The sequence below is a fragment of the Cydia amplana genome, chromosome 17 (genome assembly GCF_948474715.1).
Source record: "Cydia amplana chromosome 17, ilCydAmpl1.1, whole genome shotgun sequence".
In the NCBI taxonomy this organism is placed as follows: domain Eukaryota; kingdom Metazoa; phylum Arthropoda; class Insecta; order Lepidoptera; family Tortricidae; genus Cydia; species Cydia amplana.
In genome coordinates, this window is record NC_086085.1 from 11,231,275 (window position 1) to 11,256,448 (window position 25,174).

A 25,174-nucleotide genomic window follows, 5' to 3' on the forward strand; every position below is an offset into this window, starting at 1 on the left:
GCATGCGCGAGTTAAACGTTATAAATTAAAAAGTGTTTAAATAAATAATTAGTGAAAAATGGCTAGTTTGATGCCGCATGTGACTGTTTTGTGTTTTGTTAATTTGATTTTGGAAGCAACGGATGGGCTTGCGGTGGTACGTGCTCGAATTTTTAAATTTAACGACCGATTTCAGGGGATATTTCATTTGTCATGGCAAAAAATAATTGCTAACTTTAAAGATGAATATCTGGGTGACCGAGCTTCGCTCGGAAAACATATAAAAAAACTCGAAAATGCGCGTTTTCCCAGAGATAAGACCTAGCTAGATCGATTTTTCGCCCCCGAAAACCCCCATATAGCAAATTTCATCGAAATCGTTAGAGCCGTTTCCGAGATCCCCGAAATATATGTATAAATAATTAAATAAATATATAAATAAACAAGAATTGCTCGTTTAAAGGTATTAGATAGATATATTATGCTTACCTATTTGTTATATGCGAATTTGTATGGCTTACATTTTATTTATTTATTTACGAATAGGTATTTCAACCTATGGTGGTCATATTTTCTACTAAACTAGGTACTTATCAAATTTTATTGAAATAAAACATTAAAATAATTTGCAAGCATAGTCCTGACAAGTTATAAGACTTCATTGTTTAGAGATGCAAGTTAAACATATTCATCATTAAGATATGCGAGTTTATTATTTTTTACGGAAATATTATACCTAGAGTCTTAGGCTGGATAGCAATTTCACTCAAGGTGCCCAAAAAGAATACGAAAGAACAAGTTAGCTAGGTAGGTAGGTAGGTACCTACCTACCTACCTAGCTAAACATCAACATTCATATTTGACTGTTGGTGTCTCTGCAAAAACGTTTTTAAATTCTAAAGTTTTAGTTAAGGGCCTCTACTCACCGCACCGATAATCAAATGTACCTAATGTTTGATACATTGCAGCTTTTGATTCGATTAATTGAATTCGTTGAACCTACTAAGCCGGCAGTGTGTGTAAAATTAAAATCTGATGCGATTTGTTATAATATAAGGTGAGTAAAGGCCTTAACAGAACAAGGTAGGTTGGTAGAACAAGGTACCTACCTGTCTCTTTATAACACTTTAAATTATAAAATGTAACTAATTAACTACACAAACACGCACACGTGGGCAAGAAGTTAAGTAAATAACTAATTACATGCGCTTTCGTCGTTAAACAATAGGTAATTGGTCGTGACATACGGATAGACATGCAGCGTTTAATGTTAACACAAAACAATCGTCTTTTGTTTTTGTTAACTTTCCCCATTTCGGTAGAGTCGCTGCTAGTGTACAATACTGCGGAAACTGCATAGTAAGACTGTTTACTTTTCCAACATTTAGATCGATTCAAGTATTTACGAGAGGATAGGTAAGATTAATGCGGCCAAATCCGTCTGTGGGAAATTCCGTAGGTACGTATGCGTATTCTATTCACCATAGTGCTACCCCTGTGACCTCGTTTTTCTTGTTTACTGAAAGTCTGCAATTCTGTACAACCTCAGTTTAAACATGTTATCTAGGATTAAGTTAACGTAAACAAGCTTCACAATAAGTCCAAGGACGCGTTGATAGGCTGAGAACGGTGAATGTTGAATAGGTTACATTAAGTACTCGCACTTTAGTCAGAAAATGTACCTACGTAAAACGGGAAGTATTTTGCAACCTGCTCTCTACATTCATACTCTCCAGACGTCACTGATAATTGTATGCGATTTTGATACTGTGGTGCAAATAATTCAATTGATCGATTAAATGCCACAATGGATCAAAATCGCATCAGATATCTGTAAGGTTTGTAGAGCCATTCATCTGTTTATAGTAGGTAGAGGTACATTATACCTAATATACCTACACGAAAACTTTGACTTTACAAAAACTGTTAAAGCACAATAAGTATAGGTACCTACATATATGTAATCTAACCATTGTTTTTTAATACAGGGTGGCCAAATAAGAGGTATACACTTTATTTTTGAAATTTTATTCTATAAAACATAAAAAATATTAAGTATTCCTTGTTAAATATAATATGTAGGGTCAGCAATTACACATGGAAAATAATGTCAGACAAATGTCCACCTCTAGCAGCATGGCAGATGCGAACCCTTTTCATCGCGTTTTTCATCACTTTTTCACACATTTCTGGCGTTATCTTAGCGACAGTGTTTCGAATATTTTGTTTTAATTACTGAAGGTTCGTTGGCCTATTAGCATAGACTTAGACACGTCCCTTTAGAAAAAAAAGTCAGGAGCTGTTAAATCAGGCGATCTTGGGGGCCAGTCAATGTCACCGTTTCTCGAAATTAATCGACCGGGAAACGTTATTTTTAATGTTTCTATTGTTTTTAATGATTAAAACACGTTGTTCCGTCGTAAAACGCTCCATAATAAATTTGCCGTATCTACACAAACTAATTTTCATGCAATAACTGTCATATTTACCGCCAAAATAAAATGGCGGCAAAAAAAAAGTTGTATACCTCTAAGTTGGCCACCCTGTACATCGAGTATTTTGGACACAAGGTATCCGGTTTTTTACGGACGTAGTTTATTTTTAAGGCAAATTCATGTAAAATAGGTCCTCGACCTTAGCTGACATGATATCTGATATTTTTGGTGTAGTCTGTGTTGGTACCAGGCAAGATTGATAGTTAATTACTAAAGTTGTTTACGTGTCGTAAATATTTAAATTCCTATATAGTATTTATTATGAATAACCTGCTAATTAGAGTCTGGCAAATGAAAGTTGAGCCTGAGATAACGCGGGAATTTCAATAAAAACCGCACCTGGCAATAAAATTACTATGAAATTAAATGACAGCTTGAAACTGACAGCTTATTTGATAGGAAAAAAAGTTGCCATATAAAAAGTTTTAAATAAATCTCAGGCTCAACTTTCATTAGCCAGACTCTATTAAATTGTTCTCGGACTCGGGTCTTCTCCGAGACCACGGGGACAACGCCGTCCTCGAAACGTCGGAGGTAAATCTTAAAACTTAGATACGCGATTAAGTCCCGGTGTACAATTTAATAATGTGTAAAAATCGTGAAAATTTAAATCAGTGTAATAACCTGCTAAGTTCAGAGTGCTCTATTTTTAATATTGAAACAGCAACTCTTTTCTATGAAATTTCTTCAGTTAAGTATTAAGATAAGAGTGGTAAACTTTTAGGTAGCTAGTGACTTTTTAAAGTCTAGAAATAGTCTATACCTCGCTTTTATCCTCATTTATCAGGTAAGGTTGTAATATTGTCTTTTCCATTCTTCTATTCTCATTATAGTTCCGATGCGTGGGTAACACTACATATACACTGTATATCCAGATAGATTTGAGATAGAAAATAAGAGATGTAGAGTAGATCTCTTCGGCTTTTTCCTCAGATTATAGGGGTAGGATACCTGAAAAAAGAAAAAAAAAAAAGAAAAAAATGTTTATTCGGTTTAGGAATTACATAGTTTTTACAGTTGTAAGTGTTGGCGCCTCTTTTTAAGTAATAAAATTAATAAATACCTGTGTTAAGATAAGTAACAAATACCTACGCATGGATTTAAAAACTAAAGACAACCTCGTAGGCTTAATGTGTAACTCGGCAATACGAGCATTCATTTATTTTTTACAATACTTCCTGGTAATCCTATTCATTGAAAATTTTACTATATCATCATCGTGCACAATATGCCAGAAACAGCATAAATAATTCAAATCCGCTCGGATGATTACCGTATCACGTAACATTAGATAATCGGTGCTGTAATTTTTCGTATGTAGCTACTAGGTAATCATATGCAGTGTGTCACGGACGATTCGATTATGTTATGAGGCATAAAAAGTTACATGTAGGGTGAATTATACAGCTAATTTATTGACGATCAAGTATTGGAAATCTCGAAAATTGAACTTCATGAGTGTTAATGATATACTCAAACTGTTACACGATATTATTTGTTACACGCTTGGAATAAGAAACATATTTAATAAATGAATACAGTAGGTCATTTTACCGGTACATATTGAGTTTTTAGACTTTTAGGTACTTATTATTACGTGTTATTAAATCGTAATTTATAATTCGAAACGCATTCGCGTGCTCATATAATGTACCAGTGATCTAATGAAGCAGTGTTCTTACAATACAATACCTACGTATTTGTTAAGGCTGCCTTCCACGAAGGCTGTATAATCCAGCTGAGCGTATTATATACAAGCAATGCTATTGGTCCTCTCGTCTCCGGTCATCTCCTTAGTGTGGAAAGGCAGCCTAAATCATTCATGCGACGTACAGATTTCGTTAACTATACTTTATTAGGATGTGTAGATACCTACAGTGCAGTTTTAAGTAAAACCCAGAGCAGTATTCATAAATTGGTCAATATGCATAATGTCATTAATGTCCGTCAATAAGTTTAAAATATAATGTTGGTAGGTATTTATAATGCATCCGAGACTAGGCCTATACCTACATATTATTCAAATCTAAGTTCTGCATTTTGCAGAGTTGTTAGCCTTGCGGGCTGCAGTGATTTGTTTCTTGTTTCCGAGATATTTGCATTTCACGACTAAACTAGGTAATATGTACATACTTGGTTGGAATTAATTCATGTATCTTTATTGATGACTTATGCCTATTATTATATGCCTGTTTTTTTGTAGCATCAATCGTGACAAGTAGGAACGACAAGGTACATACCTACAGCAAAGTAGTTTGGTAGGTAATACGAGTGTAGGTACTATTTATAGATATACCTGAGGGCCAGGACAGATGAAGACCCCCGCGTCCTTTTAGCAGATATATGGCACATTTCGCGTGCCGCATTGCATCCTGCGGGCTGATTGCAAGGCTCATGGGAGTCCACTGCATTAAATACCAAAGACTTCTAAAGTACTTGACGACCTCCTAGCCTAGTCATTAGTGACATAGTGACCCTGCTTAGTGCCTACGTAGCAGGAAGTTCCGGGTTCGATTCCCGGTCTTCTTCTTCTTTTTTGGCCAACCATCTTCCCAGCTCATCTGGGGTCGGGTCTCCTTGTACGTTTGCGCCAGAGAGCTCTGTTCTGGGTTGTCTGCGTATCTAGGCTGTCCTGGTTCATCTCTTTTTGTACTTTGGTCCACCAAGTAGCGGGGGGTCTTCCTCGTCCTCTGGATCGGTTGGGTATGTTCAGGACCTTTTTGACTACATAGTCATCCTCTCGCCTGGAAATCCCGGTAAAGGCATTTATTTGTGTTCATCACGAATGGTTGTGCCTGAGTTGAGTATAAAAGTACATATGTGTATCGTCGCCTAGTAATAAGTACCCATAGTACAAGCTTTTGTTTGTTTGGGCCTAGGTGCCCTCTAGGATCTTAGGTTGATCTATGTAGGATCCGATTGTCGCCAAATATTTATTTATTATTTATTATAGTCGTCGTTCCTATGTTTTAGGTCTACTTTTGTCGCAAATGGTTATTTAGCGTAGCCAGCGGACATTTCCTCTATAGACGACACATGCAGTCAAGGGTAGCGTATGACCTGATGCGCGACATGTGACCTTAATTACCATTTTACGAGGCCAAAACGCATCCACGAAACGGGTTCAGCAGAAACAGGGATTTTTTGACGAACTGTATTTTAATAATGTTGTGTAACCTGTGTCACTTACTAGCGACCCGGCTTCGCACGGGTTAACAAATTATACATAAACCTTCATCTTGAATCACTCTATCTATTACAAAAAAAAAACAACGGGTTGCACTCCGGGAGTGCCGACAGAAGTGAAAACTCAATGACTAGTCCAAAATGTCTGCAGCACTATGTATAATTGACCCATCCTCCTTTCTATTGAAAAACTTTAGTTACGAAATTGCTGGCCAGTGAGCTTAAATTTGTAGCGTTGTTTAAAATTCGAATAGAAATTGTAAAGTTACCTTGCAGACCTCGCATCTAAATATATTTGGTCATGATATTTTGAGTTTCATTCACCAGTACTAGAGTTCACTTTTATTAGCGATTTCATCAAGATGTAGCTTTATTGAATTATATTTGAGTGATATAAAGTTAGAATGTAACTGTGAGATTCTCGTATTTCAGCCCGTACAAGATTAGAACCTTTTTCATGTAATGTCATTGAGTTTTTCTTTATTGATTTAAATGCCATCTAAATGAGTGGCCATCTAAACCTTACGGTCACGTGATCGCCGTACGGTCACGTGATCGCCTTACGGTCACGTGATCGCCTTACGGTCACGTGATCGCCTTACGCAGTCTCGAGTTTATCATTTTTTCCCCACCTCAAAAAGTGCCCAGCGCCGCTAAAGAAGTTTTCACTCCAAAAACCGCATCATAATACGTTGCGTAGTTTTAAAGATCTAAGCATACATAGGGAGAGACGGACAGCGGGAAGCGACTTTGTTTATATGTAGTTAAGTAACTTACGATCGATATATGGTCGCGATTCTCCTATTATTAGTAATTATTAGAAGATATTGATAGCTGTTTTGTTTTTGTAAAAGAATTACCGATATTTTAAGCCGTTGTTGTGCTATGTTGAGGAAAATTACGGTATCTTAACTTTTATCTTTTTTATAAATAACAACCCGACACATCGTTTTTGCAGGTCCCCAAAATGTCCACACCACATAATTACTTGTCCATGACACGGCCAGTTAATGGCCAGCGTGCATTGTTAAAAAGTAAATTAAACGATTAAGGCATTAAAGTACCGCACTTGAGCGGGAATTAATGAGTGTGAAGAAACATGTTGTTTTACGGCGGATGGGTTGTTAAATTAAATGTCATCTTTTGGTATTTTGTGTCGCAATTTTAATTGTTTCATCACTGCGAATTAATACTTTTAGGTACCTAGAAGGATTTCTGAGATTTTTTTATTATATAATCATAGAACCATCAATATATCATTATTATTGATAGATTCTGTGAATTCATTTTAACTCAGTGACGATTAATGTTGTGAACTATTTGTGAAATAATTAATACTAGGTATCTGTAGCTGTATGAAATGAATAAATAGGCCCCTTGACCTTATTTGATTAATTGATTTACGATGTCTATTAGGTATGTATTAATTGCTTAAACATAATTGTTTAAGCAATTAATACATACCAAGTTTAATAACTTGTTTAAGTTGTGTATACTCGTACTTAACCGGATTTCTATTCTATTGCAATTAAATAAATCGTTTCAGAGATAAAAAAATGCTCAATAGAAACAGATATTTTATATAAAATATCTAAATCGAAAAAGCAACTTTACCGAGAATTAATTCCATTTAAGTGTATATACAGGGTGATTCAAGAGACGTGAGCAGGATCAAGCCTACGCATACAGTAAGTTATAAACAACTGTTTCGTACCAGTATTTGTGACATTAACTTAAATTTATTTTAACCTGTTTAAAAAAGAAGTTTTAATTTATTTACGACATTAATGGTCACCCTCTTTGTTTTATTCATAACAAGTGCCAAATTGAATGTCATCGGGGTCTGGTTACTTTTGAAAAATCGTATCTCAAGTGTGACATTTTATTTTCTTCATACTCAAATTGCTGTCATATCGGTTAAAAAGGTTTTATCTTTATTACTTATTTAAATGTTGTAGGGTATCCATGATTGTAGATAATTAAATTTGTCCTTACCAAAAAGTATAAAAACAGAAAAAAGCGTGATTGTTTTACTTCAATATTGTGGTGAACGATTCTTTTACATTTACTGATTGTGTAGGCTTAGTCCTGCTCACGTCTCATGAATCAACCTGTATATACCTAATTGTTTTGTAAGTCGTTTCCCTAATTTCGACAATATATAAATAAAGCTAGAGCTGTTTCTGAAAACTAAGCACCGAATTATTTCATTATGAATTTGACAATGAATGTTTAGATAACACTGATTTAAACTTTCACGATTTTTACACATTATTAAATTTAATAATGTGTAAAAATCGTCGTATAATTATACAACGGGACTTAATCGCGCGTGGTCTCGGAGAAGACTGTCTTAAGTTGACATCAACTTAAGCCAGTCTTCTCCGAGACCACGGGGACAACGCCGTCCTCGAAACGTCGGAGGTAAATCTTAAAACTTAGATACGCGATTAAGTCCCGTTGTATAATTTAATAATGTTTAGATAAGTTTAAGTTTTTAGCATTTCTTTGGAAATCATTCATTACTCACTTTACTAATAATATAAATACATATAAGGATTATTAAGCCAAAACCAATATCCTCTTGCTTTAATTTAATCTATAAGTCATTGGTCAACTTGAACCTACCTGAATCCCTTTCACTGATTGACAAATGAGGGATAAACTTACACTTTCGTATAAATAAATTACCTCACTAAGTTAGGTGTGATGCGGTTGCCAAAGCACGTGCTCGGTGTTAGCAAAGCTTAGCTAATAAATATTTATCATCAACCACTCGTATCAATAGAATACAAAGTGTTTGACTATTTATGTTGTCCGGCGCCCGATGATCATCTACGGGAGTTATGGCTGGCAATCCCTGGAAATATTCACATTAGGTACCTATGCAATGCAAATGGGGGAATATTCACATTCACTAAGATATATAGAATCACAATGCAAGGTTACCTCTTTTTGTTGCTTAGAAGCGGGGATGTAATATTTATAGCAGATAGTTCGTTTCGTTTCATTTATTATCTAGTTACCTCCGTTCGGAAAGGATGCAGGAAAAATATGATTTCATTTTCAATCTACAAAAAAATTGTTCGAAAACACAGGATCCAAACCCATAGGAGGTATTGTGTGCATCTGTGGATAGTGCTGAAGTCAAATCTTGGTTGCAATTAATGTAGGTACCTATTTGCGCGTCGATGGCACGCCTCTGACTTTTGCCGATGTAGATGTCCCGTATAGGATTAGGTATAAAATTTAAAACAAGAGGTTTTGGGTAAATAATGTTTTTAACTTAACCCAACGTCTAGCCTAAAATATTTCCGTTAATATTTTTTCAGCCATCACGAAGAACGTGCGTGATTGGCGCCGGCTACGGTGGGCTTGCGTCTGCGCGGTTTCTCAAACAGTATGGCGTCGACTTCACCGTGTTCGAGGCGCAACGGAGCCTTGGCGGGAACTGGAGATTCCAGACTGATTTAGAGGAGGATGGTCTGCCAGAGTTCACGGGGATCTATAAGCAACTAAGGTAAGTTTGCTGTAGTATAATGGGCATAATGGCGTAAACTTTAGATACAGTGTTCGAGCGCAGAGGAACCTAGGGGGCCACTGGGGGTTCCGGACTAATTTGGTGGAGGATGGCCTTCTAGAGTTCACGGGACGGGAATCTAACAAGCAATTAAGGATAATCACCCTCTAGGTAGCTAGTGTGCAGTGTTACTTCCGATCCTCGGCTTCCGACTATTTGTTTCCGGGAATTCCAGGTTGCTTTCGTGGCGGCTGTTTGAATTTATCATGTCATTTAACAAAACGTAAGATTTAAGGCGAAAACACACTTATCCCACGTAGGTACGCAACGTATGCAATGCATTATGACATCTGAACCCTGAAATTTGTATGCTTAGAAACATACTTGTCATACGCAACGCGACGCATGACAAGTAGGTATGGTTCTATAAGCATACAACTTTCAGGGTTCAGATTGTCATAATGCATTGCATACGTTGCGTACGTGGGATAAGTGTGTTTTCGCCTTGATATTTAACCAAAATTGAATGATCCAATGAAAACCGGTTACAAAATCTGATAAAACGCATCAAGCGCAACAGTGTTTGTTTGCCTTAGCTGTTTAGTAATTGTATTTATGTTAAATTAACATTTCTCGTTAAGTCGTAAGGTGCATTTTGAGGTTTCACTGGGTCGTGACCTTGCAATTTCCAGTTTGTTCACGAGATGCACCTTGCAAACCGGCGAAAATAAGGTCAGTTGCATCACAATGCAGGTGACCACATGGGCAGAGGGTCATACTGACTATTGGCTATGTGACTGATTTTTATACATCGGGGTTTTCGGTGCGGGAATGTTTTACACTAGCCAAATATCAGGTAAAAACTGTAAAAAACGATACTAATGTAACATTTCTAAGCACATTTGGACCTTACTACCTACGTTTAATTCATAGTTTGGTAATTATTTTACAATAAACAAAGTTATAAATACACGAAATCATTCCCGCACCGAAAACCTCGATGTATGCTGATTTTACGAAATATCGAAGTTCATCTTAAAATAAAAGTTGTTTCAGTATGACGTATGGTATATACTGACAATGGGTATATCTACGGTATTTACCTCGTACGGCTTTTAAGTAAATTACAATAAATAGAGCATCCCGTACCATGGCAAGTGCCTGGTCTCATAATAGAGTAGGTTAATTGCAAACCCAATTAAACATTGAAGCAGACTATTAGGTACCTATAGACAATAATCTTACGATTCATCTATCGTTTCTACCTACGAGTACATATCACGGTTTGAACTTCGAAGAAAAGAGCCGCATGACACATATTTCACATTACAAATATTTGTGGCTTTCCATTACAAAAGGGTCCTTATGCTTCAAGTGCAATAAGGGCCTTTTATCTAAAATTTCAACAGAAATTCTGATAGAATGGTCCTTATTGCACATGAAGCATATGGAAAGCCACATTTGGCGAGTGCAGCCAGGCGCAGTACCTGCAGAACGTGTATTTGTTTTGTCACCGATAATCAATTACGTCAGAGACCCAAACCGCTTGTTGCTCAACGGCTTAAGGTAACAGACATATATTTACAACATATCTAGAGGGGGCATGTAGGTAGTATGCTTTTACAAAAAAAAACTGGCCAAGTGCGAGTCGGACTCGCGTTCCAAGGGTTCCGTACATTAAGTCTGGCTCACGCACATTTCTAATAGGTTTTCCTATCATCTATAGGTAAAGAACAATTTTGTGTATTTTTTTCAAAATTTTAGACCCAGTAGTTTCGGAGATAAACGGGGGGAATGGTCAGACAGACAAACGGATGCACGAGTGATTCTATAAGGGTTTCGTTTTTTCTTTTTGAGTTACGAAACCCTAAAAATTTTAAACAGTTAAACATAGAAGCAGACAAGACCGTGTTGATTCAACCATCGCATCGTTTCTTCATCGTGTGGAACTGGAAGGTAAAAGCCGCATCAAAATATTTGGCAAGTGCAGCCAGGCGCAGTACTGTGTGTGTTTTTATTTGGTTCAACAAATAGCGATCGGGAGAAGACCTACGAGTACGTTTGGGTGATCTACTTAAATATCTCTGTTTTAAGATTAAACTTCTCGCCGGTTTTCCTCGTATCTGTCCATTGAGCAAGAAATGAGCTCGCATTAACAATAACAAATGTAAAGTACATTACTGGAGAAACCACGGATGTTAGGTAATTCAACCGGTTGGAACGAGAACACGAGGACTAGTCCAGTTGGTTTAATCTAACCTGCTTACGGTCAATATATTTTTGAATTAATTATAAATACCTACTTCCATTCATGTTTGAGAATAAATACCTACATGGAATTCTAGTTATATTTATTTTAAACTTCAATGCATAAAGGTAATTTTTTATTATTATTGCTGAGACGAACTCTGATGCAAGTTATTTATTTATTTATTTTATTTGTTAGAAAAACTTACAGCTAGTGTAACAAGTTAGGTAATAGGTTATAGGGTGCATTGGGGTAATTCCGAAGACGGGGTAATTTTGAAAATGGCAAATATCTACTAAACTAGAAACACTTCATACTTTAGCAACACTTCTACCACTGCAACGCTTACATGGCATCTTGCGTACTGTTGCTACACAGTAGAAAGCTTTTCTAGTTTAGTAGATATTTGCCATTTTCAAAATTACCCCGTCTTCGGATTTACCCCAATGCACCCTAGGTAATAGAGGTTATAGGTACTTGATTTTCTCTTTTATGTACATGGGAGACTTTGATGTCAATTTAATTCCATCGTGGTTTTCTATATATTTTTTAGAGTTCCGTACCCAAAGGGTAAAAACGGGACCATAAGACTCCGCTGTCCGTCTGTCTGTCTGTCATCAGGCTGTAACTCAGACAGTTGAAATTTTCACAGATGATGTATTTCTGTTGCCGGTAAGTATAACTAATAAAAATAAAATAAATAAATATTTAAGTTTAGCTTCCATACAACAAACGTGTTTTTTTTGCCATTTTTTGCGCAATGGTACGGAACCCTTCGTGCGCAAGTCCGACTCGCATTTGGCCGGTTTTTTTATAATTTAAATATGTACCTAGGTCACCTAGGTCGATCGTAGTCCAGATTAGGCGTATCTATCGTTGTGGGTTTAAGTTCCAACTACTCGCCGAGTCCATCAAGTTTTCAGTGATTTAACATAACCAGACATTTTACACATGTGCTTAAGTCAGTGGGGAGACACTCCTGACTTCAGGCAAACTCGGCTCCGTTCGGCTCAGCATTGCTCCGAGCAATTATTAGGGTTGACACAACTTGACGTCCCTTTGCGTGCACGACCACAGTTAAGATAATGACTTGAATTTTGACAACCCTAAATAGCCGAAAGAAATAGTGTCATAAGATAGAAAGGGATATCATGATTCGACCCTGAATTCGATTCGGTTTTGTAGGAAGTGTCCAATCTGTACGGTAGTACTATTACTTGTTCTGTGCTTAAGCGAAGTTATTAATGTCAAATACGTTGTTCCAGGACAAATACACCGCGGCAGACCATGGAGTTCGCCCACTGGTACTTCCCCGACTCCACGCCGACGTATCCCAGCGGTCCCTGCTTCTACAAGTACCTGAAGAACTTCACCAAAGAGTTCGACCTCGAGAAACATATAGAGGTACGTTAAATTAAAACCAATAAAAAAGTAAGTATTTGAATGGTTCAAAAAAGTAGAAACACTTCTATATAATTACAAATTATAACCGTAAATAAGTGTTATATAATACATATATACTTTTGAAAGAAAACGTTATCCAGGCCCAAAGCGAGGTGTCAAAATATTTAGATAATTTAGATGGGATTGTGCAGTCAGCAGCGTGTCAAGGTAATTTTGAACTCCTCGCCCGCTTAGCAACTTCTGCTGCTAACTGAGTAACTGTACTGTGTATATATTTTTTTAATTTGTAGTTTACTAGTAGCCAGTAGGTAACTAATACCCAGTCTAAACGTCTAAGGATTAGTCATCACTCATCATATGACGTTAGGTGGGATTCCCGACGAAGTGAAATTAGCATCAAATCATCTAAGTTTTCCTTATCTTTTTTTGTGAGTGAAGCTAATTATATTCTCTAGAATCTGGTTATTCATACATTCATTAATTATTATTTTAACAAGCGTAACGACAGGTACGAGTACCTATACGTAGGTATTTTTGTACATAATACCATCTATCTTTTCTTGTGTCTCAATGTGAGACGTGTAGTCATCATCTCACAATAGATCCTGTTTATGCCATAAAATCGATCTAATGATCGATACAAAGACGCAATTGCTATGATTCTAGTTAATCTCATTATCGTGTTCGTAAAGGAAACTTGTTTATTGCTAAGCATTGTTTTACTTATGTTAGGTATGACATGTTTCCTGCTACAAAAAAACCTATACCAACGCTGGTTCTTTTGAATAGGATTTTTTTTGTACAAATATTGTGGGTAGGTTTTTATACAGTCGTACCTATTGTGTTTTTGTGTACACAAACAAAAAACAAGCAACTTCCTTTTATTTTTACAAAAGTTCCCTACAGAAACATTATGACATTCTAAACTACAGTAAAGCTGCAGTAAAGTCATAATAATAATCTTGGAATCTACATAACTCATATCATATACATATGTATAATAATTGATGATCAAACGAACTTCTTGAAGTGAAGTTCGATCGAAATTATATGGGTCACTTCATTTGAAGATATTTTACTCATCAAATTTATTTTTAATTTTCAATACAATATAATTTTTACAAAACACTACCTAACTACATCCAATTAAAATCTAAATATGATGGATGATGCACTAAACCTACTTATAGTAACAATTATATAACCCTATTTCCAGTTCCGCTCTTTAGTGACGTCAGTGAAATGGGCGGGTACCCAATGGGAGATCTCGTACACGAAGACAGACACCAAAGAAAACGCAACGGCGACATGCGACTTCGTGATCCTCGCGACCGGACATCTGGGCAAGCCGAAGATACCTAAGTTCGAGGGCCAGGATAGTTTTAAAGGTGAGATTTGGGGTATTGATGCAATGTTACCAACTGTGCTTACTGGAAGCATATGTGTAGGTACCTAAAGCGTCAGGGTTAGAGGCACATCCACCTTGACATCATTTCCTTTCTTTCCTTCGCAGCTTCCTCAGCACTTACCCAAACATCGCCCGCCAGTAAGACGTCTTTGCACTTTTTGCGGCTCGTCTAACACGAAATTGGGGTAGTAAAAATAATGAAATAGTGTTGTCAATAGAGATATCAGATACCTAGATTACATTTTGCTAAATGAAAAGTCAAAATTTACCCGGGAGACAGATGCTACTTCCATACACGTTGCGTGGCTAATGGCTATTTCCATACATTACTTAAGTTTTGATTGGCTTTTTCTATCAACGATTGTCGTTTTGGCTAGGTCCCCTGTTCTGGTGTTTCATCTATCTTCTATACATGTTGTGAGTGACACATACATAAGGGATTTTGCATTGTGGTATAAATGTCGTTGTCGCTAATGATAAGGCTAAATTAGTGATCACTAAAAATAAATTAGACAATATACCGTAAAACGAGGTGACTTTAGGAAATTTTGGGGATACTTTGATAGTTTTAAAACTGCCACTAAATTATCATTATTCATTATTTTCTCGAACTGTTCGTGTAACAAGTTAGATTATTATACATACTTGTTTACCTACTACTAAAAAATCCGAATAAAAATATGTAACGGCTGAAAAACTGAAATATCGAAGTCGCCCCTGCATTTGAAAGTCACCCCGGTTTACGGTATCCCTAAAAATATACTAGATTATGCCAAACTTTCAATTGTTTACTCTTAACATTTTTCTTTACAGGCAAAATAATCCACGTTCAAAAGTACAAAGACCCCGAGCCATTCAGAAACCGTCGGATCCTCCTGATTGGCGCTGGTCCTTCAGGCCTGGACTTAGCTACGCATTTGACCAATCAGAGCGCCTGATTGGTCCACAGCCACCATTTGAAGTACAACCAGCCGTATTTCGGTGCCAATTATGTAAAGAAACCTGATGTGAAGATGTTCACAAGTAATGGTGTGATGTTTGAGGATGACAGCTTTGAAGAGATTGACGATGTGATACTTTGCACAGGTAATACATCTCTTTTTTCATTAATAAGATTATTTTCCTTCTTCCCTTCTGATTCCCTAATGGCTCCTTGCTCAAAAATAATCAAATTATTTGAGAATTCAAGTTCAGCTTACGAGAGAGACTCCTAGGTAGTATATGGTCCTGATTGCAGCCGTGCACGAGACTTTGTATGCCAGGCCGAGAAAGTTGTAGACGTAGATATTGCTCTGGCATTCTAGCGGATAACTTTAATATCTCCCTGGACTATCAACAGCACTGAGAATACTAGGTTTAAAGAGTCATCATCATCGTTCCACCGTTATCCCGGAATTTTACCATGGCTCACTTAGTGAGGTCTGGTTAGCAAATCCCAAAGGTTTACGAAAGCTGCTGCTATCTGACCTTCCACCCATATTAACCTCATTATGACTTTCAACTAGGCCTTAAGTATTTGGACTTCAGATCTCAAGAGTAAGGTTGAAAATTTTGTGAAAATCGTTCGTTGATATCTTGTCGTTAAAATGATTTTTTGGTTAAATAAATCCACGTCAATTCCAGGATACGAGTTCGACTTGAGCTTTTTACACGAGAGCTGTGGGCTGACAGTGTCCAGCAAGTTCGTGCTGCCGGTCTACCAGCACATGGTGAACATCCGGAGACCCAGCATGGTGCTGCTGGCGCTGCCTAAGCCGATCATCACCCGGGCTATTGATGTTCAGGTCACACTTCTTTGATTCCCTAGCTTGTTAAATTTTCAGTTCAATTTAGTAAAATTAGAACAAAATATGCAACATAGTACCAAACTTGGACCTATTTCATGCAAATACATAATTCCTGTCAAGTATTAGTATAACCTGTTCCTCACGCTTACGCCAACTGACATTGAATTATTTCTAATTGCAGGCGGATTACGCAGCGTCGTTGGCAGCGGGTAAATTCGAGCTGCCCTCACAAGAGACAATGCTCAAGTCCTGGCTGCAACACGTGTATTCCCTACAGACCAGAGGCAAAAAGATTGTAGATGTCAACTTCTTGGCCGACCAGCAGGTAAGACAGCTTCTGATTGCATTCAAACTTACTTAGAAATTGCGAGATACCCTTAGACAAAGACATGCGGGCAATGGGCATGTTTATTTCTTAGACTTTACCTCTCTATTACAATCAATAACTCTTTCCACCAGCGAAGTTTCCTCTACTAATGTTCAGAAATACCGAACATGCGCACTCATGCCACGGATCCCAGTGATCTTGACCAAATTGTCAGATAGACTTCTTTTAGGAGCCTTCTCATGTAGAGTCCTTGGTTTGCGCCCGATTGAAAGAATCTTTCTCCGGTTTCCGGCAACAAATAATAAAACGAAATGGTGCAGCTTACACACCAAATCATAAGTTCGCATTTATGATTTCTAGAGGAGAGAGCAGCAAAATGAATAAGTAGTCAGCACCGGCAGCATCATACTTCCACAGAATTCATTTCAGATTCGGCCATCCTGTAGTGTTCACTGACACCTTTATCCGTACCTAGCGTATTTTATCTGAACTTTTTATCAAAACCCCAATTCTTTCTTCTGAAAACAGATGATTCGACTCTATCAAACTACATGCCTACATCCGATTTCATTTAATTTTCTAGGACCAGTATTTCGCCAACCTCACCGCCGAAGCCGGCATAACGCGAGTGGCACCTGTACTAACCACAATAAGGGACTTCAACGCGAAAAACCGCCTCGAAGACTTACTCAACTACAGGGACTACGACTACAAAGTAGTCGATGACCACAACTACGACAGGTTCTACAACCCGAGGAATGAGACCTGTGATATTTTAGCCTAATTGGTAGTTTTGTAAAGTAGGTTAAATTCGAGTAGGAATAGATCAGCTCTCTGAAGCCTTGTAGTCACTTGCCTGCCTGAGGATTGGAAGTACACACAGGAAGTACAGTCTTATCCTAACAAATCTGCTGTCCTTTGCTGTAGGTTATTAACTGTCTGACTTATGTAAGTATTAATACTTATGTCAGACAGTTAATAACTTTATTAATAAAGTTAACGAAAAATTAAACTATGTAAATTAATAAATTTAACGAGCGTAATTGAGCGTTTTTTTTTGTTGTCCCTACACTTTATTTTCAGATTTGGGATTATTTATGTTATTTCTACTCAGAATCACGAGCTCTATCTATCCTAATAGAAGAAAAAAAGTGTCCCAAAATTTCCATACATTTTTCGATCTTTCCATTTCGCGACCGCCATACAAAGTCTATGAAAAATGGTGACTGAATGGAAATAAAAACCTTAGGACACTTTTTTTCTCCTATTAGGATAGAAAGAGCTCGTGATTCTGAGTAGAAATAACATAAAAAATTCCAAATTTGAAAAAAAAGTGTAGGGGACAACAAAAAAAACGCCCAATTGTGATCTGAGGATGCAGACCGCCTCTAAAATCACATTGTGAAATCCCGAAATGGTGCAGTCAAGATCAATAGTAGGGGATGTGACGCAACTCTTCTACTATAGTACTAGATAAAACAGAAAGAAACAAGACAATTGAAACTATATTGTTAAGAGCGGCCAATTACTATGTAGTGGCCATCAATAACTAAATGAGATTTTTTTACATACTTCCAGTACCTACCTACCCTGCATCGATCGGCGGTAATCATAATTATTCATATTAGGTACAAGAAATAACAAAAATTACGAACTAAGAAAAATGTGTGTATGTATATAGGTACAATGTACCTGTCTATTGAATTCAAATTTTGATTTCTATGGTTTAATAAGAATTATAACGATAGTTACCTATTATTGTAGATAGTTTAGTATAAGTACAAATATATAGGATATAACAATTACTGTGTTTAATTTTCGTGTCCGTAAAGTTGAATAACAAATTCGTAAGTATAACTAAGTACTTAGTTAAGGTAAGTAATGGTAGTGCTTACAAAAACAAAATTTAAGTAAATAAAAACTTTATTTGCAAGCTTCAAGCTTAAAGTAAAAAGCAATTACATAGTTATAAATTAAGTAGAAAAAATACTGTAATGCGCAGCTTAAATGGCACGTTGATAATGCTTAAGATTAAAGTAATTTATATTTGTGATATTGACAAAAGGTTTAACCTTGTCTATGCGTATAACAAGCCGTGAGTACCAAAGAGCAACGTAAGTATAGTGAGTACTAAATGCAATGTATGTAAAAATGTAGGTTACATTTGATATAGAGTTTTGATGCTAAAGACAAATTAGGCACTTGCTCTATAAAAAGTAATAAAGAAATACTGTCAAATGCTCTGTTTATCTCCAAAAGTCGAAAAATTATTTATCCTCAGGCACTCGCAACGGGTAATTGCCGAATTTCATGCGGTAATTTATTTGTACACCTGGAGATGGATGCGATTCGATTAAGTCCCGAATTTCTTTTATACACGGTTTCTGGTCATCGTCGAAGTAAGTGGGAAGCATCTTAATTGCTACCAAATAAATAGGAACAAAATCCTTTTCAGCCATCATGTGTATTATTAATTTTAGCCTTGTCAATCCATTTACTTCGAAAAAGTCGAGCACATAATATAAGGCTTTAGCGAATGGGCGGTAGATCAATGTATCATACTCAGCAACATCTTCCTTTAGATACTGAATTATTATTTTTGTTATATCATCTATGCTTGCTGAATATAGATCATACAGTTGGGATTTCTCAGTGATTGAATCAGGCTGGTTTTTGTATAATATATCTACAAATGCAGCAGATAATTTCAATTGCAGGAATAAGACTATGTTCTGGGTAGCTGGCAGTGCGCTCTCTAGTTTTTTCAGTATATTACGATACAACGGACTTGGTTTTGCTTTGTTCTTCAAGAATGGATAGTCTGTCGATCGATGTAGATGTTCAACTATTTGCTCAAAGTTTTGTTTTACAATTAATTGACGATCGTCAACTTTATTCCATGATGCTACTGACTTTTCCATTAAAGGAACAATCACCTTATTAAATCTCGCAGTTTGATCGCTTTCATCAACAGCACATAATAAATATGTGGTTAATATGTTCATGTCATGCCTGTGTTGATATCCATAACTTCTCTTAAGTAGAACATCTTTTGCAAATTCTTCTATTATAATCGCTACGAATTCGGAATCAAGTTCTTCGATAATATTATTTATCTCTTCTTTTATTTTTTGCAACGTGCTTTGACAATCAACTTTAGATGGAAGAGATTTCAGGAATTTGTAACTTTTCGTGCAATAGGCAGCTTTAACGCTACTATGTACTTTAGCTACTTTGCCAAAAGTATTATATATAGCTTTGTCTTCCTCTGCTGACAAGCTATCGATAAAGGTTTGCATCAGTTCCCATACCTCTCCAACCAATGCTACGTCATGTTCCTTACATAACATCTCATTTGTAGTTTGGAAGAGGACTGCACGAACAGAAGAATTTTTTGTTGTTTTCCAAACGTCTCCAAATATTTTTTTCATATCAGATGTTGATAGTTTAGTAAACGCCAGACGTATACCATGTTTCTGTAATGTTACTATACCATTTAGGAGCTTTAGCACGACATCGCGGCTGTGACTGGATCGCAAGTTGTACAAGATAGAACTTAAAGCAGGCTGAGTGAATTGCACATAATCACCTTTCGCATACATTAATACCGCATCATGTGAGACCTGAGGCCGAGCGGTATGCATGTTTTGTGCGATGTTCTTGCGTAAACTCAACTGGAGCTCGTCTGCATCAGCCCAATTTATTTTAGTTTCCTGAGGTTCATATTTTTTCAGGAATTCCAATACTTGTTGCTGATTAAGCAAACAATAGAGGCCACGAACAAGCGCTTTGTGCCCCCCAGATCTGTCAAGTCGCTCGCGGTAAGCAGACGTCCATTCACTGGCTATGTATGGCCAGTAGATCCGTAATTTCCGTAACACTTTTTCTATAGGCGTGGAGTCGTTGTAACGCAGGGTATCTAGTTCGTCCTTGTATCTTATTAGCATTTCGGGATCGTGTTTTAATGCGTTCATGCACACTACTTCAGATGGAGATAAAGCAAGGGAGTCCTCAAATATGTATCTCTTCCAAGACTTCTTAATTTCGTACAAAGGGATCAAGGATGTAGACCACCCTTTTTCTTTCTTAATCTTAACACAATCTTTAATTTTGTTTATCAGTAAGGGGTAATCACTGAGATCTTTTTTCCATACATTCAATAGATCAAGACCTTGTTTTAATAAGTTGACATACTCTCCGAACTCTGTTTGATGAGAGATCACATGTTTATCTAATTTAGTTATCAACAAATTAAACAGGTAGTTGAAGACTTTCTCTCTTAGATCGCCTTTTAATTTCTTTTCATACCTTCTTAAGAAGTCGAAGGTAAATTTTTGTTCTATAATGGCAGGTACGGCCTGGCCATTAGTGACTTTGTATACTATTATGGCTTTAATGCACGTTTGGACATTATTTTCAGACTCAATATATACTTCCATACTGCGGAAAAGTTCATCCAGGATGCTCCAAATGTTCTCACTATAAAGGTGAGGATCTGTTTTATGCAGCAAATCATTAATGAACTGGACTTTGAATCGGAAAGGCTCGTTGATGTGCCTTTCCCGATAGTACTGTATTACATTTTGAATGTGTGTTAAATTTTTCCTAGCATTTTCTACCAATATCATCAACATGGCGTTTCTCTCATCAGGGTTAGATTCAGCGCGTATTAGCTTTTTCAATTCGAGGAATGCGACATCAAATGGAGCATATTTGTACCAGCGATACGTGCTGGCGCTGCCAATACCACCACCACCGCCACGGCAACTCATTGCCACAGAGCATTCTTGCATTATATAATCATCAGCACTGGTGTCCGTCACTGTCCTGTCAATGCATTGCTTCATAAATTCAGACTTATCCTCTTTCGGCATGTATTTGATGAAGTTGCCTAGTCTATCTTGGTCAAACCAACGCTTTAATTCTTTGTTTTGAAGTTGAATACGTAAGAACGGTTTTATATCTTCTTTCTTCAGACTTCTAGCAAAAGTGTCGATGTTGATACAGAAAATGTACTTTTCAAAATTATCAATAATCCTTTGATAACATTTTTTCATAACGATTTCGGTATACCTTTTTGTCATAGTGAGCATATTATATCTCTCATGTTTTTCTAAAGCATCTAGATATAGATCTGTATGGGTAGTCAAAAGAAACATCGCAGCTTTTAGATGCTCAGTTCTGTACTGTTGGCTATCTGTAGACTTGAGAAATATTTCAAGTATTGTAGGCGACCTTCTGCACAGTCGTCCAAATATATCAGGCGATATTTCCACGTTGTGTTTTTTTACAGCTTCTTCTACTGCATTCATTGGACAGTTTGGTAACCATTTGATGGCTGTTTTGAGATTTTTTTCTTTGAAATATTGGTAAAACTTTTCCGCCATCGCTTCATTTTTCAAGGTAAGCCTAGTGTGAAGTAGGAATTTACTACTTGCTTTCGGCATCATCTGAGGGAACAGTTCGGAATACAGGTACACAGGATCGATTATATGTGCATATTGAGCATCATTAAATAACCAGGTCGACTGTTTAATGGCTCTCGACACGTACAACAAGTCTTCACCTTTCAGGACGTCGAGGATGTACTCCAAATCCCGGTTGTTGCTGGCAAGATCGATGTTGAACAGATTTTCGATGTCAGTCTTGTTGTAGTCGATTTTAGCTGGTTTAGCATTAGTGGTAGCGACATCTTTTAAAAGTTGATTGTAATGCTGATGTCGCTTACCCAATGTGGCGCCTTCAAGCACTAACGGCGCCATGGTGGATTCTGTAAATGATAAAAGATTTCTGATTATAATAAACTCGTATTTATTATAAAACGTTATTGAGGTGTGAGCAGCTGATCAGTCACCCTGTATTTTACAGTTACACTGCATTTGGTCAAATTTTGTCAAGGTAGGTAGGTAACCTTAACAACTATGGTTTATTAAAATACTCGTCTCGTAACAAAGTTTTTGAAAATGGAATAGAACACTCTTTATTAAAACACCTCAGTAAAAGATGCAGCTTAAAAAAAAACAATTGTTATATAACAATTGAAATAATTCATTAATTGAAAACAATTGATATCATATTAGAGTTAAACTAAACTAGATTGAAACTATCTATCTGTGCTAATGCATGAGGTGGAAGCTGTTATAATCTGTCGTTAATATTTTGCCAAGGCACGATATCATACGATACGATTCACCCACGTCAATGATGAGCTCATGTGTTTACGCCCCCGCACTCAACAATGTTTCCTACATTCGTTAAACTGTTTTTGGTATAATCAAGAGCAAAAAAATTATCACAACAAAATAGAAAGTAGTAAAATATAACAGGCAAATATAGAAGAACAAGGTATGGATTGTAACTTATTAATCTAATACCTTTAAACGAGCAATTCTTGTTTATTTATATATATATTTCGGGGATCTCGGAAACGGCTCTAACGATTTCGATGAAATTTGCTATATGGGGGTTTTCGGGGGCGAAAAATCGATCTAGCTAGGTCTTATCTCTGGGAAAACGCGCATTTTCGAGTTTTTATATGTTTTCTGAGCGAAGCTCGGTCACCCAGATATTTATCCAATTAATTGATATATCTATAAAAGCCTACTTTGTTATTTTATCTTATCAGAATCATAGGTACCATTATTGAGGTGTAAGTAGAATTTAAGTCCTAGAAAACAAAATACTTGAAGCATTGTTATTGTCCTTGTCATCGTGGTATTAAAATAACATTGAAAATATTAGTTATTTACGATAAAAGTGCGGAAAAGAGGAAATTCAAAACGAGTGGCGATAAATTAAAACACAACCGAAGGGAGTTTTTAAATCGACACGAGTTGCGAATTACCTATTCGTACGTGTATCGTACAACGTTTTACAGTACATATGGCCCTTTAAACTTTTGACATCGCACGAAAAGTGCTATTTTACTAGTGCGGGAAAATAGGACCATATTGTACTGTAAAAATCTTTAAGGTGCAGTACGTTCAGGCAGCAGTTTTTAAAAAAGCGTAGCGATTTTTTAAGATCACAATACGGTTGGTAATTCGAAACCACTTTTCTTGACTTTCGCCTTAGAGAAAACAAAATCAGAAACATACAATAGGTCTAATACGCCTCTCATTCTTTCACTAAGCGAAACGTGAGATGCAAATACACATTGGATAGGTGGAACCAACCTAAGCTACACTTTTTATGAATGCCTTCATAATTTTATTAAGGTAAGATACTCACTGACATACATTGTAGGTACCTAGGTACCTGCCTATAGGTCAAGTAATCTTGTCAGTAAAAAAAAAGCGCGAAATTAAAATTTTCTATGGGACGATATCCCTTCGCGCCTACATTTTTCAAATTTGCCGTCTTTTTCTACTGACAAGATCTGCTTGACCATCTATATGTATAATTTATACAATAGGTTGATTCCTAATAGATTAAACATAAACACATTTACACGCGAGCTAGGCTGTCGTCTTAGACAGAAGGGGGAAGGCCCCCGCTTCGAGTCGTTCCTGGTGCAAAGGCTGTTCTTGGTACCTAATCCAGCGTGGAAATGCTGCGAGCATCATGGATAATAAGTTACCTAAATAAGTACAATATTAAATTAAACATAGACTGTTTTAATTCATACGCATCATATAGCTATGCATGATCAATGCTTAGACATACGAAGGGTTAAACTACTGTTTTTGAAACACGCTAATTTTTTTTCAAATGTTTGTGTCAATTAGTTACTAAGGGTCCAACACAAGGTAAAAACGAGCTTATGCGGCATTCCACTGTACAGTTTCCTAACTAGCTTTCCCTGTGCAGTTGAACTGTACACAGGCAAAACTGCGCAGGCATACCTGTGTGTATGGTCATCTCAGTCACCGACGGCAAATTCTTACACCATTAGTATAAATTATTTGTTAGTCATCCCGAGTACGTACATTTTACTTTACACGGCTTGCTTACCTACATACTTGTTAAAATATAAATAGTGTTTTTATATTATTAAATACCAAAGAGTATGTATCTAGAAACTACCTACTTACAGAATATGACTGCTTAACTCGTATTAAAATAGGAAGTAATCGAGGAACCGCTAAAGTTACCCGGTTACCTCCGGCTCACCGGCTGACTAAAGTGACTAATGGAAATGGAATAGAGGAAAACAAAATGTCTTGTTCACGCACACATTCAACACATTGCCGTGCCATAGACTGCGCTACAAGTGCCGCGATGGCGAATCGTTCGTTCAGAAATCACTCTGGGTTAAGGATGGACTAAAACCGGTAACGACCTGATATCGATTTTTTATGCTTGCAACTCTACGATGATATTGAAAGCCGTAACAAACTACCGCACCGCACCAAGGTCGCAGTGCGGTGCGGTGGTGTGTTATGGCTATTAATGAAAAAAGTTGGGATCATAGACGGCATAGACCTAGACTTGCCGTTCGCGTGCGCCCGTGAGGTACAAAATACGCAATGCGACCAAATTAAAACACGTTTTAAGATTCCTGACAATATACCTACCAAACATAACTCATCATTCTCATCAATTCGCTAAATTATTACATAGACAACTCATAAATGCGCGTTTTCCCAGACATAATGTCCTATATATTATACTACTCTTTGCATAACACCTAGCTAGAACGATGAACCCCCGAAACCCCCCATGTAGATATCATTCATAGAAATCTTTAGAGCCGTTTCCGAGATCCTCAATATATACAAAAATCTCTCGTTTAAAGGTATAAGTAAAGCACGCAATTTTGGATGTTTTTATTTTCTATAGGTACAGTACACCATTATATTTAAGATTATTTTTATTAA

At 36.8% G+C, this 25,174-nt stretch overlaps 1 protein-coding gene across 1 annotated transcript; it reads left to right on the forward strand.

Moving 5' to 3' along the window:
- LOC134655969 (senecionine N-oxygenase-like) lies at positions 1-17,193 on the forward strand. The gene is given in 8 exon segments (XM_063511484.1): positions 1-136; positions 8,993-9,180; positions 12,694-12,832; positions 14,049-14,220; positions 15,054-15,326; positions 15,864-16,024; positions 16,209-16,352; positions 16,939-17,193. Coding segments are annotated over 8 exon segments (1,356 nt in total). The 5' UTR covers positions 1-58; the 3' UTR covers positions 17,140-17,193.
- The last annotated feature ends 7,981 nt before the right edge of the window (positions 17,194-25,174 follow it).